We start from the raw sequence: 17,462 nt of genomic DNA, 5'->3' as shown, positions 1-17,462 counted from the left end.
ACTAAAAGAGCTCAGAGAGTGACCTCAAAGTGAAAAGTGACTCCACAGAGCTGAAGAAGATTGAGCGCTTTAATTCTGCACACTTCATTTACAAGAAGGCATGCCATAAAAACAAAAGAAATCTGACCACTGTTGTTGTAAAGGCTCACCTTTCAGCACACTCACTTCACCAGATGCACCTTGTCTCTTTTCCTCACCTTTGATTGGGTGTGCTGCTTGCCCTCAACTGCACTCACCTGTCACCTGTTATATAAGGACTGCACTCACCTACAGCTCACTCTTTCACTCCCACATGGGGCAGCAGCTGAGGTGAGTTTCTGTTTGAGTCTCCTGAGTTCATGCATTATTTTGAGTTACTGAGTTACTTAAATCACACTTTATTTCCTTTCAGAGATAGCAGTCCATGTGTGTCTTTCCTTTATACGCGTTATTCAAATAAAACGAGAAACCTGTAAGTGATTGATGACTGTTCATTCAGCCATGATGGTAACAATCTCCAACCTCCTCTGAACCTTCCTCCAAAACAACTGTGGTGCTCTCAATCAAAATATTAATTATCAAGTAATTAAAGCTTCTTTCAGCTTCTCCAGTACTCACAAGCAAATCATTTACATACTTTATTTGGTAGATTTTCACACCAGATGTCATTCTTAATGAAACATTTCCTTCTTACCACTGATTTGTGTCTCCTCTCAGTTGCTAACCGTGTATCTTTCCTGTGTGAGCCACTACATTGGAGCTTCTATATGAAGCAAAGTTAGAGAATAAAAGAATATGCTGGCCATCCTTTAAAAAACAATTTTGGTGTCTATTAAGTGGCCAGCATTAACCTTTCTAAAATAATACATTCCTGGTTGCTGAGGATTGGTCTCTGGACAATTAAAAATGCATTAGTGCAGAATCACATTTTTGACTATAAATATCAACTATGAGCCCAGCTGCATATATTTTTTTTTAAACCAAGAAATTCCAACTTAAGAATTTTTCCAGGACAATATGACTGAGCAGCATCCTGGAGCGACACCTGAATCAACCACATTATTAATTATCCAGAACATGTGGCATTTCTATCCTGGTGAAGACTTTTTTAACATGTGATTTCTGTTTGTTTAGTTTTTAAGCTGCCACCTGTGATGTGGTTTAGGGGTACACTGGATATTTAAATACCCCTTCTATGCCTGTTCAATGGATTTGAGACAGCTGAAGACATTCATTATTCCAATGAGCATGACAGACCTGGAACACCGGGAAATTTCCTTCTATTAAAGAAAAGTTCTCGCCTCCAAATGGTTTGCTGGAAATGGGTTCAGAGGAGAGAGAATACTTTCCTCCTGAGTTCATGCTGCACATCAAATAAAGTCAGCACACTGGCATGGCAGGCTGTCATTTGATCTGCGCATTTAATCTGGACAAGATCATGTGTCAAATGTTGACAGTGGTGCTGGAAACCAGCAGAGTGTAACTGGGAAATCTGGGGATTGAACATGTGTCGACCCAGTTCTGTGCAGTCGTTGGTTAACACTCGCGTGCATTTATATACCTACCAGCTCTGTGACTCTGTAGATGTAGACCTTTCCTTTCTCCAAGCCTGCGCTGAAGAACATCGGTGCTGACACCAGAAGGTTATCAGTTATGCCGTCTCCGTCGATATCCACAGGTGCAATCTCACTGCCATAATAGGAGCCAATCTGAAAGAAACATTAGTGCGTGCAGTCTGAAGATCTGTATGATTTATCAGTTTAAAAGCATTCAACCAGATGATGACATTGCCTGCATTTAGTTTGTTAATTAAATCCAATCACAAACGACACACTATACAAAAAAAAATACTCTTAAGTTCCCTCTTGTGGTTTTTGCACCACATGATGTTTGGGTTTGAAGAGTTGCTCATGAGCTCGAGTGGCTTTTGAACTTCAACATTGTCAGCAAATGGCAGCTTGCTAGTGGTCAAAAGTCCTGACACTTTTGTAGAAGCTCAGACCGTGGGAGCTTTCCAGAGGGAGCGTAGATCAGTCACCGAAGTGGATGAAACATCTGCCTCTTAAATTTTTATTTTTTGCTCAAGACTTCTCAGCTCCAGAACATTTTCTAAAAAGAAACATCTGCTATTTTGGATGAGCTGCTGCTGACAAGGTACAATGTAAGCTGCTGCAAGATCACTTCAGGCTTGCAGCCTGTGAACCGCTGCCAGTTCTGAGTGTAGTGGTCATTAACACACGGAGCCACATCCCCTTGAAATGATGACCGTCTTAAAACGTACTGTGACTCAGACGGATTAAATTCATAACACATGATCTGTAATCCAGTCGAAGTCGTAAAGTTAAAAATGATATAACAACAATGACACCAAGTGAAGCACAAAATCGTAAAAAACAATGCAAACAGTAATGAAGATTATATACAGCCTTTTCTGAAAGGGTACTGCATGTCATGATCATTTTCCCATTCATTTGATCAGATTTTATAGATTATTGATTTGGAGTTATTCCAATGGTTTTGAAAGCTAAATTTACAGGATATGCTGGGTACTGAAATGTCTTTAACAGAGACAAAAAACAGTCCATCCCTTTGATCTAACTGAGATAGAGTCCTGCACTGCCAGATGTGATCCTGATTTTTATACCGTGCTATACACATACACCACCGCTAGAGTTTATTAATATACACCCACTTTTGTGTTTTATCTATGAGTTTGATGTTTGAGTGGGTATCATTTACAGGACGGCATCAAAGGATGACGTCCTGCTCTAAAACCTTAACCAGTTAGTCTGCATATGTAAGGCAAACTGTGGTTGCTATAGCCTCAATGACTGTTATACTTCCAAGACCAATATTAGGATTGCATCATAGCATCAACTGGCATACAGCTGCTTAAGTATGAATCAGTCGGTTTTTGGCTGTGGATGCTTCTGTACCTGCTGGCCTTTGAGGGAGTGGAGGATGGTGAGGTTGCCTGAGTTCTTGAGTGTGAAAATGATCACTTTGCCGGTGTGGTTAAATCGCGGAGCACCCGCTACGAGCAGACGACCATTTCTGGCTGACACCACAGACGTCACAGTGTAGCCTGTTTATGTAAAAGAAAAAAACATGACGTATAAAAATGCAAACACCACTCACAGACTAAAAGCTAGCAGAGTATGCAGCTTATACTTATCTTTTTATAGCTATCCGTTCTGTATGGCTCTTTAAAAGTCTTTTTTTTAAGTGATCTTTATGTAAATTTAAAGTTTAAGGAACAGTGGAAAACTTTATGTTAAATCCTACAGCATGTTAAATCTTGCATGAGTCAGGGAAAATGACGATAGTGATGCAATTTGAGGACTTAAATCTCAGTAAGCTGGATTCAGTAAAAGCTGGTGTTCTGGTTTCTCAGGTTTCTCCGATTTCATCTTCTATTTCATTTTGTCTTTCCCCACTAAAAATTCCAATTGCTCGCTGTGTACTTTTCCACCTTCATCTCCCATCTTCATACCTCTCTTTCCCCCAGCTTTAACTTTCTCCCTGTCTGTCCAGAATTCTCCTTCCACCTCATATTACGATTCAGACTAGAATGCTTTCTATTGGCGGCCTGCTGGATAAGCTCAGAGACAAAACCACTGATGGCAAAAGCAGAGGCCTGTGGTCATGGAGTGGAGATGGAGCTGGATATGGTGGAAAGCACTGGAGAAATGGGTACACTTTATAGAAATGGTTTGCAGCTAAAACAACTGGTACTATTCCACAGCAGTCATACATCTCAGCACCAGCAAAAAGAAAAAAAGGTTGGAGCAGAAACTAAACACCGATAAGAGAAAATTACTCAAAGGTTCTTTGATCTAAAAATAACATTTTTCTTTCCTGGATTTCTTTTATCTTTTCAATCATTTCCGTAAAACGTGTCCAGATTTTTCCACTTTTTAAAACTCCCTTAGGCTGTTGCAGTACTTACCCAAGTAAGCACCGTGGTTTTTGAGCTCTTCGGGAAACTCCTGAGCGTAGGACAACTTAGGAGGGACCACCTTCCCCTGTCGTGTTTCCTTCAATACAGCTCCGTTCCAATCATAAGCCCCAACAGCACCCACCAGAGTCCCATCCTGTATGTGACGTTAAGTAGTTAATAAATGGATGTGCATGCATGTACTTCATTCACACAGCAGAGCAACAGAGAAAATCCTTCTTGTGCTGCACATGTTGCATATGGATGCAGCACAGTAATTTCTGTGTGACGATGATTGTGAGGACACAGTCATGGAAAATAAAGGTTTCCAATCAGCATTATGTGGCAGAGTCTGAGTGTTTGGCTCACCTTAGCTAGATTAATGACTGTTCGACTCACTTATGGTGAAATTTAATCTGGTGATAACTCTGAGGGGAGTTCTGAACTTTTTGTACTACTTCAAACAATACCAGGAAACTCTAATTAGGATATACAGTACCTCTGGCTCCCTCCAGCAGGTCATGGGATAACATTCACGCAGATATCAGGATAACAGTGGAAAACTTTCAACCTCACAAGCTCTTGCACATTTACCAAATGAGTTACCATGCTGAAGGTATTATGGTCTGTGGGATTTGTGGTGTTTGTTTTTGGACTTTACTGCTATTAAGCGGTTTCACTTTTTCATGGTTATTCTTACGCTCTTAGGTTCGTTTCATTGTTTCCGAGTCGAGTTTGTGATTCTTGTTTTTATTCCTGGTGCGCTATCAGACACAGTTCTTGTAACACTGAACTTTTGGTTCCCATATTTTCTGTCTTCTAGTAATGATTCTTGGTTTTGGCTTGTGTAAATTATTAAAATCATTAAACAGTAGTTCCTCTAGTGTTTCTGTTTGTGTCTTGCGCTGTGTGTTTTTTTTTCTCTGACTTATTGTTAAGGTCTGTGTCTGTCCCATGGATAATTTTTTATCCTTTTACTTTGAAGGTCAGGTTTCTGTTGTTGTTCCTGTCTGTCCTCCCCCGACTTCACTGAATGGTTTCACTTGTGTCTCATTCCTCACCTGTTTGCCATACCCGGTCAATTTTCAGTGTGTTTGATGTCCTGTCCTCCCTTTATTCTTTATCATATCATCTGCATGTCAACAGTCAGGTACTCCTCATTTAGCCTGCTTCATTTTTGATTGCCTGCTGTGAGTCTGCATTTTTCTCCCCTTGTGATGTGAAACCTAACAGAAGGTCTCTATTTAAGCAACAGTTTCAGACAATTTGGACACTAATCTTTATTAGCTCGACCCTCTTTGTCGGTAAACATTTTTATTAAACGTTCAAAATAAAAATGGATTTTCTTTCTTATATTAAATGTACACAAGTTTTTCCAGAGCCCTTGTTAATATTTTTTTCATTTTTTTGGGCTCTTTGGTATTGCCCCTGTGGATTCTTTTGCCTGCTGAGCAACTATAACAAGCCTTTCAGGGAAACACAAGTTTATCCTAACCTCATATTTCCTGTTATCCCTGAACTTCAGAGCTAAGTACTAATATAAAATAAATGAAAGCACGCAAAGAAACCAATCAGATCTCTGCTGAATATGGTTTTTCTAAGTTAACATTCAATGAAGGAAACAAAGCTGTAAGTAGAAATCAGCTGTAGCCATGAGGAGGGACTGAGGGGCGATTTTCTGTATTCTGTAGTTCACCATACTTGACACTGAAATTATAGGGTTCCTCGGTTCAATGGGCCCTTTTTTTTTTCTCGCTGTACAGAATATGCCGACAGCACACTTTCCAGTATTTGAGCATGAGTTGGAAGGTTTTCTATTCCTTCCTAAAAAACGGAATTGTGTGCTTACCGCGCTTGCACTACGTCACTCTGTAACAGCAACGTTATGCCAGTGTGGTTATGTGTTTTGGTCAAAACGGTCTCCATGGCATATAAATGAAAGTCCAAAACAATTCAACCTCATAATCCAGTGACCTATTTCTACTGCAGATTCATTTTTGGACATAAAGTATGCCTTGCTTTTATTTTGAGATTGCAACCCTGTACTCTTGTACTCAAGATAGTCAGAGCTGCACAAACACACAGCTTTGTACTGGGGATGTACATTTTATCCCAGCTAAAAAACAAGTAATGGATATTCTGAAAAGTATTAAACACCGGAAACAGTTCTTGTGCAGATATGATTTTTTCTGTTTTAATATTAACTTTTATTTAACCAGCAAGTAAAACTCATCAGTTTAAGTATCCGTCAGCACAAACCTAGATCCGTCTTTTTTAGAGGGGCGAAACCAGAGCTCCTTTGCTAGCATAGGGAGAGTATTCAAACCACACAGAAGCACCCTGTGTGGGTTTGAACTCAGGAGCCTCTTGCTGTTAGGCAACAGTGCTAACCACTGAGCTCGAGCGCTGCTCAGAAAAGAAAAAAAAAAGCACACTGAGAAACTGCTTTATAAGAAGTTGCATGGGATGGCTAAAAAATATGTGACATAAGAACCCTTCCTAGCTGGCACTAGTTCAGCAAAACCTTCGGGGACCTTAAAGCAGTTTTTCTCCTTTAAAGCACGGACATTCTTTCCGATGTTATCCTGCTCTCAGCACTCTGAATGGCGATGTCAAGCATCTTTGGAATCCAGCCTTGTGGACGAAATTTCCAGCTACCTCTGCCACCCAGCTGCAAAGGCTGCATATATTTATTTTTCAACATATATATGTGTGTGACATATTTATTTCTCCCTTGATAATCCTGCTGTTAAGGCGAACTGGAAAAAAAAATCAAAGCAGTTGCATCAGCCAATGTCTCTAATGAGCCAGAAAGCAAGGAATGAAAATCGATGAATTGGTACTGTATGAACAGCAGCTGGAGGAGACTGACTTATCGTCCTCCTCCAGCTGTGTGTAAATCCAGCACACCTGCGTCTATCTGCTCTAAGATACAATCAATGTCTATAGTGAGTAAAAGCGAAAAAACCTTGAGCCAGTCTACACCACAACTGTCTCACTTTTGTCTCAGCGTTTCAATAATATGCTTCCTTAGGGAGCGAGGGCTGTCTTCACTGCATAGCTGAAGTGGAAAAAGGGCCTGTTTCTCTTGTCAGTGGCTTCTAAATCAGGGTGACCTAAACCTCCAGGGCCACACATCACCTCAGCACCTCAGGAGGGACTGGAAAGTAATAAATGACAGGTTTTGGGAAGGAGTTATGGTGGACCCGAATTTGAGACAATGTGTGTTGTCCTACGCAGTGACAGATGATGTGAGACTAGGAGGTAGCAGAAGTTAGACTTACCTCAAGGCTGTGAGCGGAAAATCCAGCCTGAGACATCTGGAGGCCAAACGCTGTCCCATTCTTACTGGTTCCTGTGTAAACAAGTCAGTTTTTAGAGTTTTGAACCGCTGCAGCGGCACAGACGTTTTCTGAAAGGTGAAGGAACTGGATACTTTTGTAGCATGACCACTAGGAGTGTAACAAATTATTGCTTTCAGTTTAATTGAAGACTTTAATATGAGATGTTTACAAGATGATGCCCGTTAAAAGGGGAAAGGTGATGTTATCAAAAAGAGCTTTTTAAAAATATGTATTTAATTTAAAGTTACACAACAGAGGAACAACGTTTTTGTGCACATTTCTATTTGTTTAGTTTCTTTTTAACAAAAGGACATTTCTGCCCAGAGACCAATACATTTATTAAACTCTCTCTTTGTATTTGCTATAGACAAGACTATTGTTTGTTATTTATTAGTTTATATTAATCATTTATTGTTTATTATTATTGTTCTTTCATTATTATTTCTGAATGTTGCCACATAGACTTAATCGTACCCACAGTGTTGTGAGTGCATCGCTAAAAGCCTCACTTTAAACATGAAATTTTGGTAAACTAAAAGTCTTGTAAAACCTTCCAAACTGAAGATTCGCTCTCCGAGTGCGTCCACAATATCCTTCAGCGCTGACTCGTCTGTCACATTAAAGAAGTGTTTGTCATCTGGATCGCTGGCAATGTACTTGATTTCATTGAGGAAGGCCTCGGGGTTGATTCCTCTGCGGTTGTAGTAGCCAAGAACCTAAAACGATCAGATTAAACAGTCTGTCACTAAATGCATGAAGCCAGGACCAGCATAACAAATCTCCCATCCTTTAATAGCCCTGAACCGAGCTGATATTCGCACTCATTGAGCAGGTTTCTGATAACCAACTCCAGTTGACTTTCAGCCAAATGACTCAAAGGGCTTAGCCACTGAATGGAAATAAGTGTGCCCTATCTCCACAGGAGTAATGGCAAAAACTAAAAACCACTGCGTCTTTGAAGAGATCATTCACGCCGTCGACTGCTCTCACACCGAGTGTGTGTTTGGAGCTCTTGGAGGACTCTGAGTGTTTTGGCTCCATTTGTAACTTTTGAGAGAACTGCTATAATTGAACCCCAATGAAGTCACCTCATTAATGTTTATGGTGTTTCATTGCTCCACAGGGAATTTACTGCCCTTTAGAAAACCAAGTTCAACCTCAACTGTAAGCCATGTAATCCAGTTCAATAACTGATCTAGCAGACTCACAGCAATGGCATAACGGGTGATCCCGTCCTTCTCACTGTCCTCAATGGCTTGCTGGAGATCAGCACTGTCATGTGACTCTCCGTCAGTTATCACAATCATCACCTTCTTGGCTCCACGTCGTCCTCCGTGTTTGAAAGCTTGGGAGCTGTAAACACGTTTACTATGTTTAGTAAAATGCAGTACAGAACGGAGGATTACTGAAGTGTTCGTTTGGACTAACGGAGTTACTGTACCGTGCTGTGTTGATGCCAAGAGCTGTGTTGGTCTCCTCGCCACCCCGCTGGTCGATACTGCGTGCCCTTTTCACTACTTCCTCTACTGATTTGTAGTCACTGAGTTTGAATTCATGGACAACCTTCTCACCATACTGCACAACTCCAACCTACACAAAGAAATGCACTGACAGTGATCTATAGCAACAAAAATATCGTCTTCATATTAATGAGACATAATTCTGAGGACACAAAAAACACGGAACAACATAAAATACATTAAAGACTATGAACGAAGAGCAAAATCTAGATCTGTTTAACATACCTTCTCTTAGTATTTTTTGTTTGTTTGTTTTTGTACAAACCTGTATTTGACCGGGCCCAATGTAGAACTTCTGAAGAATGTTGATGAGAAAAGCCTGCACTTCATACCAGGGATAGATGGAGTTTGAGCCATCGAGAACAATCACTATGTCCATGTAGGTTTCGCACCCTGGAAGGATAAGGCACAAGCTCCCAGATAAGGATCTAATCCTTTGCAGAGACTTAATCAATGAATCTCATCATTTAAAAACGTACTCTGAAAGGCAGGGGCGATTGTTCTGGAGAACTTGAAGCTTGCATTGACTCTGGAGCATATGCCGGTGCTGTAGTACGAGCTTCCACACTCATACGACCATAATGGTCCACATGCCTGAAAGAAAGCATTGATACAAGCAAGATTATTGACCTCAGCATAATACAAAAAGCAAGGTTCATGCCAAGAACAGCAGCATTAAAACCATGTAATCAAAAGACAATCTTGCGGGAAGTTTTTCTTTTCCCCCTTATTTGGACAACTGCAATCTTATGTGTTCTTACATGCTCAAAAAGTTCTGCAGCAGCAGGCCATTACTGTATGTTATATTTCATAAAACATAACTAATTTTTAAAGGGGCTCTCACCACAAAGCTGTTGTCTTTAGGGTTAGATGTAAGCGTCATTCCCAGTCTCATCTTGTCCTTTCGCTCTGATACGTTTGTCAGAGATATCCTTCCTTGAGGGAAAATAAATTTCACTGAGATCTATGATGGACTGTTTCAAACACACATAAAGAAATATGCTATCCACAATCTGGAACTTTGGTTTGTGTCAGCAACATCTACATCCTCAGATCTAAATGTTTACTTCATGAAACTTCTTGCGAGTACCTAACAAGCACAACATGTGCAACCCGTATGAAGAGGCATGTGGTAACATTTGTGGCAAATCACACAAGTGGAAATGCACATAAACTGTTTAAAAAAATAATAAAATGCGGAATGCATGGTATGGTACCCACATTTCTGTCTGACACGTCATCATGATGTTTACTGACACATGATGTGAAAAGCAAGCAGGAACCGTGGTAAACAACTTTACAAAGCATACATTCATTTTGCATTTATGATGGTCTCTGTCAATGTTTGGACTCTTTTCGTGATGCTCTTGTAAAAATTGAGAGGTGTTTTTAATACTGCACCTAAATTGAGCTTGGCGCAACCGTTGCCGTTGGTTCGTTTGCTCAGTGAGCATTTATAAACATCCCCCGTCTGGTAAGCACCGTTCATTTCATACGGGGCACCCACTAATAACCTGAAAAACAAAAAACAGAATCCAAAAGTTAGTCACTTAAATGTTTAACAGCAACAGCATCAGACTTTCTTATTTTTGCCCAGTAAGCAACTTTCTGAGGGAATATGATGGTGACTGTTAACATCAAAGAGGAACAAAAAACCACATGGGCTGACCTAAAATACTTAATCATTCTTTTTTCCATGGAAGTCACTACGTGTAATCTAATCCAGCACTGCCCCGTCTCATAATCATTAACAGTTCCACGCAGTAACACCTAGAAGCTGGCGAGTACAACCAGTCACTGCTTATAAGCAATATCTTTACAACAGAGACATCAGAGGTGCAGGTTCAGTAACGATAGGAGGAAATTATCCTATTTGCATTTAAGAATCTGATCAAAACACTGACGTTGCTGCAGGACTTTTCCGCCACTCATGTCAAAATTTTGGAACATAGCATCAAATTCAACAGCAAGGCTAGAAGCCATTCACATTCAGACGTTATCGTAGTTTTTAGCATCGCTTTTTCTACGTGCTGCAGCGGCTCACTGTGTGACAATCAAAACTACTGATGCAACAGCAAAGGAAACAAAAACCATTGCTTATGCTTTATAACATGTAAGACAACGTTTGAAGAGTGGAGACGTGAACATTATTTTTATTGCAGGAAAAGACCATGGTGGTAAAGTGCAAACTGCAGCCAGGGCAGAAACAACTGCATTACACTCAGTGACGTTAATTTAGTTTGTTGGGGCACTAGGGGACCCCTCCAATTCATCACCACTACAGTATGATATAAACAACTGACAAAAATTTTAAAAAATGTGCACTTTATTTAAAAGTTAGATTATTCAAGACTCTCTCTCACATAGTGAAGGCTAGAGTAGCAGCAACTGGAGAGAGTGGACTAAGGTTAGACCCTTGGGTGGGCTAGTTTCTCTTATTGTGCCTGAAAGCTGCTGGAGTCTAGAGTTTGTCACTTCTCGGGAACCCTTGCTGAGCAAATGCTCCAAGGAGTAATCTGCCTTGCAAGCTATGCCTCTGATTATGCAGCTAGCACAATATCAGCTACTTGAGCGGTCGTGGCTCAAAGAGTTGGCAGTTCATCTTGTAACCGGAAGGTTGCCGGTTCGAGCCCCAGCTCGGAAAGTCTCGGTCGTTGTGTCCTTGGGCAAGACACTTCACCTGTTGCCTACTGGTGATGGCCAGCCAATATGGCAGCCTTGCTTCTGTCAGTCTGCCCCAGGGCAGCTGTGGCTACAACTGTAGCTGCCTCCAGTGGAATTGTTAAATGCATACAAATGCAATCCATTATTATAATTACTTTGCAAGTACCTACACAGACGAAATCAGCAAAGAAGCCAGAGTGATCTTAAAGGTACGTGTATGGCGAGCCCAGCCCAGCAGCCAGAGCAACAGGTAATAAAGGCAGTAAAGATGTTTCCGTTTGTAGCTTCCATGTCTACAGGTACACGTGTCTATAGTAGAATCATTGTGGCAACCACTTTAAAGTCTCTTTGGGCTGGTTTTTAACTTTGCTTTGTGTTCGGTAAAGTGAACAGTGTGGTGAAAATGTTGAGAACAGATTGCACCGCCAAGGTAACAAAACGAAAAAAAAAAATTAGGCTAAAGAAACGTAAATAATGTTTTCCAAGAAGGAAGCCAGAAAAGGCTGTATCCACAGAGCTGAATACATTTTTTTAAAGTGAACCTCAGGCTGAAATAACAGGGCTGTTTGTTTCTCCGGAGAAACTCATGACAGCTTGGGTAAAACAAAAAAAACAGAAGTTTGGACAATAAAGGTGACCGCGCAAATATTTAATACTCCTGCTAACTGTCTTTGGATTTGGAGACTTGCTGAAGTCTGACGCTAAGGTCTAATCACTGCTACAGTAATGGTTTCACTGGGACGTCCGAGAGGAATAACTGACTTATTTGAGAGCTGTCACATTACTAAACAGAATTTAGATGTCCTCAAAGAACAGTGCTGAGTGCCAAAGATTCTTTTCACATGACGAATGTTTGTGAGGAGTCACTCCTGTACTTGACTTCACAGTAGGTTTCCTGTGTGGGGTCAGTGAGGTCTAATAAAAGTCACTAAAAAGTTTTAGATGACTTCATTTGATGGAGAATATAAGTCATCTGGTGAGTTTTCTTCAGGGCTGATGGAGGGCGTAAAGATCTCAAGGAGGACTATATCAAAGGAGTTTCCAACAAGTCCTCCAAGGCAAACAACAATATCAGTTTCTTGTTCCTACCTTTATATGTGACCCATTTGCTGAAAGAAAAACCAACCCTCATATAGCAGAGCTATAAGAAAGAGCAACACAATCCACAAACGGAGGGTGGAGGTGTCGTGGAGGCATATTCCCGCTGATTTCCATCCAGGAAACTGGCACGAGATTTCCATTTTGGACCATTTCTTTTTCATTGTTAGTTTTTACATTATTTCTGAACCAAAGTTTGTTTGACTGGCTTTGTTTTCAATTTAACTTAACATTTGGTAAGTTTAACATTTTTTATTAATGATCTCTTAGAGTCAAGCATTGGGGTGTTTTAGGTTTTCAGTATCTTTAACTGTCATGATTGTGTTAGATTTAATGGCACATCATTTCTACATAATTCAACCTCAGACTGCCATTAGCTCAATCTTTAATTTTCACATGCAGAGCAAAGTCACTATGTACAGCATTAAACCTGCAATAAACCTGAACAGCACCAGTCAGAAGCAAAATTTCACAATACATTCACTGCCATAATAACACTGGAGTTTACACGAGACAGTTTTATTTAAACTCCACAAATAAATCAAACCTAAAGTACTGAATTAAAAAAAAAACCCTCAGCATTAGTGGCAAAAACCTACAGTTTTAGCCACTAATGTCCGTGTAACGCTGGAATAATGTTGTAATAACAGAAAATATCAAACTAATTAACCTTTGTCAAATATGGTTGTGACAGAAGTTAAAAACCTTTGATGGATTAGCAGTAGCTGGTATTAGGTTACTGAAAAAAATACACAAAGATCACAGTGAGGAGGGAGTGTGACACACAGTATTAAATGGTAAAGGGTAAATGGCCTGTATAGCGCTTTACTAGTCCCTAAGGACCCCAAAGCACATCCAGTCATCCACACACACGTAATGGTAAGCTACATTGTAGCCACAGCCACCCTGGGGCACACTGACAGAGGTGAGGCTGCCAGACACTGGCGCCACCAGGCCCTCTGACCACCACTAGTAGTCAACGGGTGAAGTGTCTTGCACAAGGACACAACGACCGAGACTGTCCAAGCCGGGGCTCGAACCGGCAACCTTCGAATTACAAGGCGAACTCCAAACTCTTGAGCCACGATCACCCCGTGGCTCAAGAGTTTTAAAAATGACAGGAGTTGAATGGGGAAAGTTGGGTTGGTTTTAGATTATTGTCTATTTTGTGATTTAACAACTTTTCATTATTTTTGTCTTTGACACAATCTGCATTAGTACCATTAATTAAAAAGGAGCAGATCTGGCAGCCAATATCACATTCTTACTTAAACTATGTAAAATAGTGTTACTTTTTCAGATTTCCTGAGCTCAACTAATTCGGGCATTAAAAGGCAGGTTGTATCCTAAAATACTCACATTCCTGGAAAGGCTTCGGAAAATTCTCTCAGTCTGCGACAAAATTAAACAACATTGCAGTCCAAGTGAAAATAACAGGGAAAGCAGCTGGCAAAAAACAGCTTTGGTGTCCCAAAGGAAAGATACTGTACACCACTTTATAGCAAAAACAGAGCAGGATCAACCTCCTGCATGGACCTTTAGGCCAAAATCTCACAATTAAACGAGGACGGATCTTTAGCTTAAGTACTTTGAGGTTAGGCTCATGATTTTCAGACTTTCTACCTTGTTCCAGTACTTGACATTACATGATGTCCATGATTTCAGTGGGAATCAAAGGCTTGCACTACTAGGCACTTCATTAATAACAACATTGTAACATTGCACATTTACCATGTAAATATCAATCAGCAATCACAGCAAGAAGGTCCTGGGTTCGAATCTACTGCCTGGCTCGTCTCTGTGGAGTTTGTTTTATACTTCCTGTGTCTGCGAGGTTTCTCTCCAGCTTCCTCCCACAGTCCATACAAATGCATGGGTTATATTAATAGCTGATTTTAAAATAGCCATAGCCTTTTATCCCATAGCAGCTAGGTTAGGCTCCAGCAACACCTGCGATCCTGAACTGGATAAAAGGAAAGAAATGGATGGATGGGTGGCATGTGTCTGATATGTTGGTGTTGTTCCTACATCATCATAGTAAAGTTGATCTAAGATCAACATTGCAACTGAACAATCACATTGTCATGATGTTATAGCTTTGCAATGTGGAGGAAAAAGAAAAAAAAAAGTGAAATCCTGCAAGTATTCCTACATAATCTGTTATAAAATACATAAAAAGTACCCAATGTTTGTCCTTTGGAGAAATGAAAAGTAATGGTTACATTTTTTGTGTTTTTCCTTTTTATTCGTATTTGTTCACCTGGGAAACTAGCTCCCGATTAACACAATTCTTCTGTATTAACTTAATGGACTGTATTGACAGCAAAGTTCCCAAGCTGAACCGGACTTTGTGGTGGGAATGTTTGATTGTGAGCTTTAGTTGGGAAAGTTCTTCTTGGGCAGCTATTCACTGTAGCCACATTGTACAATCAGGGCACAATCACTAAAAACTTAGCACCAGCTGTGATTTGACATTTTACAGCAGCAACTGCAGACAAGGGGAAATGTTGTTGTAACAGTCCATCACTGCACATCAAAGAGGACATCATATGGGATCAAGCTTCAGTGTTATTGCTCCTGAAGCCAACTTTAAAAGTCTCACAGACTCTGGAAGTCATTTTACCACAGGGGCTCCAGCAGTGCTCATATTTTCATAGCTATTAATATCACGATTATTACTTTGGATATTGCTATCCCTTGGCCAGTGGAGACACGGCAGCTTAAGTTCAGGTCAGGATACATCTACCTTGATGAAAAGGGACCATTGTTGCCTTTGACTTGGATGCCTGCCTTAGGACCTCCTGAATTTCACCAGAAGCTGTTCAAATAATCATGTTTAGAAGCTCATTATGGTCAAACGCTAGCTTTGGTTCATCATCACAGCAAGAATGCTAATGACGATGAAAGAAACTATTTAACCCAAAATGAACACATGGAGCTTTTCTACCATGGTTACCAATGAATACAGGATTTGGGGGTTTGAGGAAGTGCCATCCCCAAGCCCAGCCTGTCATTAATGTGGTCATTTTTTTCATATTTGGAAGGCGGAGATGTATTTGCTGTGAAACCACATCCATGCCCCAAACATGAGTGTGCTACTCCAGTGTCACGCTTGCTCATTGCATTCTGTCCATTGGTATTAACAGGATATGTTTCCTTTTGTTAGTGCTGCCTCATTAATTGAGGGGATTGTTATGGTCACATAATTATTTTTCCAAGACATTTATTTCCGATGTCTGCTCTGCCTGGGAGCATTGAGTTGACAGTAGCAGTAATCAGAGGATTATGAGACATTACCAAGCTCTTAATAGTTTTTTTTTTACTTACTGTCCTCAAGTATGGAGAGGGAGTGAACATCCACATCCACCTTTTTCCACCAGAATGGATTATCTCAACAGTTACTGAATGGATTAGACTGGATGACATTTGGCTCAGACATTTATGGTCTACACCAAACTTTGCTGACTTTTGTGAGGACTTGTCTTAGCATAACCAGCAGGTCCAAATATTCAGTTGTTCAATAAGCTATTGTTATATTTACTTGGCACTATTGTGGTTTGGGGATTCAGATGATCAAATGGTGACCACAGTTATACATGTTTGTTTTACAGGCATTTATCATTCCCTGACAATGTAAAGGCAAAAAAACTCAAAACTAAATCTGAATCTAAATATCTGAAAACTGCTACAAATTTGTCTGCAGACACTATGGTTCCCAGATGATGAATCGTAGTGGATTTGGTGGTAACTTTTCCTCTGGAAACATGTGGTTGACATTTGTGAAAACTGAACATTTAAATTTTGCCCTCACGATCAAATGCAATTTTTTTTCTGAGCCTTTCACTCTGTAGCGCCATGATAAAAATATCCAACTTCTCCAATAGCTTAATTTTCAACTAAACACCTTGGTGTTAATGGACTATAAATAGGGAGTAATACGCTATTTCTGTTCTTTATTTTGGGTGTTTTTGTTCCTAGTCACATAACAGATACATTCTGCAATATTATATACAGAAATTAAGTTTGATAACACATATATAACAACTATAGACAGTAAAAAAATATCTGTGTTTCTTCTGGTTCAGAAAAATTAAGCTAATGTGGAAGTGCCTTAAACCTGGATTCTATCTGAAGGCCACCAGATTGCAAAAGTTGTGACTTCAAAAAGACTTCCAATCCTACAGATGTCTACAGGAAAACAGCTTTAGGACTTGACCTTTTATAAACACTTTCCTGCTGAGTCTATAGGCTCAGTCACTCATTCTGGGTCATGCTGAAGTTTAATTCTACTTAAACTATAGGAAACTGAGCAACCAAATTTGGCACATAGTTTCATCTTCATCTTCACCCTGAAGGTCTTTATCTATCGCATATCATGACATCATCATGCAGCCTAGCAACAAAATATCACGTTAAAATTACCTCTTATTAACATTTTTGAATCTACGATACCTTATAAAAGCATCACAACAACAACATCTAATCGATTTTTGAATTATTATATATATATAATTATTATTGCTGCATTATGCGTTGCATATTATGACGCAATAAGATTGCCTGGCAACTACGTACCAATTGGCTAAGATCACCTGTTTTTAACCTTTATGCACCTGAAATATTTTTTCGACTTCATGACAATACCATCTCGTTTAGGATTACATGCCTAGCAATCACCTAGCAACAGCTAAAATGACCCATCTACTGCCACTATTTTTTATTTTCTTTATTTGTACTTTTCATGTGGCTAAATCCATCAGTTGCCAACAGGTAAAAAGCCAAAGAATATCATAGCATGGACCTTTAACAGTTGTAATAACATAGTGTTCTTTTAGTGCCTGAATCAAAAGTAGGTACACTGAATTCTCTTTTATAACCTTTTTTTTTTTGGTGCAGTTCTGCACAACAAGTGAAATAAAA

At 39.9% G+C, this 17,462-nt stretch overlaps 1 protein-coding gene across 1 annotated transcript in view; it reads right to left on the bottom strand.

The window, feature by feature from the left end:
• The window catches only part of itga11a (integrin, alpha 11a), a 50,727-nt gene that overhangs the window by 22,460 nt on the left and 10,805 nt on the right, over positions 1-17,462 (bottom strand). The window contains exons 3-13 of the mRNA XM_006793862.3: positions 10,182-10,294; positions 9,625-9,716; positions 9,260-9,374; positions 9,046-9,173; positions 8,702-8,850; positions 8,469-8,613; positions 7,811-7,976; positions 7,201-7,271; positions 3,929-4,073; positions 2,916-3,064; positions 1,545-1,688 (exon numbers count right to left, since the gene is read on the bottom strand). Of these exons, the coding sequence (XP_006793925.1) occupies positions 1,545-1,688; positions 2,916-3,064; positions 3,929-4,073; positions 7,201-7,271; positions 7,811-7,976; positions 8,469-8,613; positions 8,702-8,850; positions 9,046-9,173; positions 9,260-9,374; positions 9,625-9,716; positions 10,182-10,294 (1,417 nt within the window). The remainder of the gene's footprint in view (positions 1-1,544; positions 1,689-2,915; positions 3,065-3,928; positions 4,074-7,200; positions 7,272-7,810; positions 7,977-8,468; positions 8,614-8,701; positions 8,851-9,045; positions 9,174-9,259; positions 9,375-9,624; positions 9,717-10,181; positions 10,295-17,462) is intronic.

Source organism: Neolamprologus brichardi, chromosome 1, assembly GCF_056152115.1.
Source record: "Neolamprologus brichardi isolate AB-2024 chromosome 1, ASM5615211v1, whole genome shotgun sequence".
NCBI classification, from domain to species: Eukaryota; Metazoa; Chordata; class Actinopteri; order Cichliformes; family Cichlidae; genus Neolamprologus; species Neolamprologus brichardi.
Note: the sequence above shows the minus strand (reverse complement) of the source record. Positions and strands in the feature narration are given on the sequence as shown.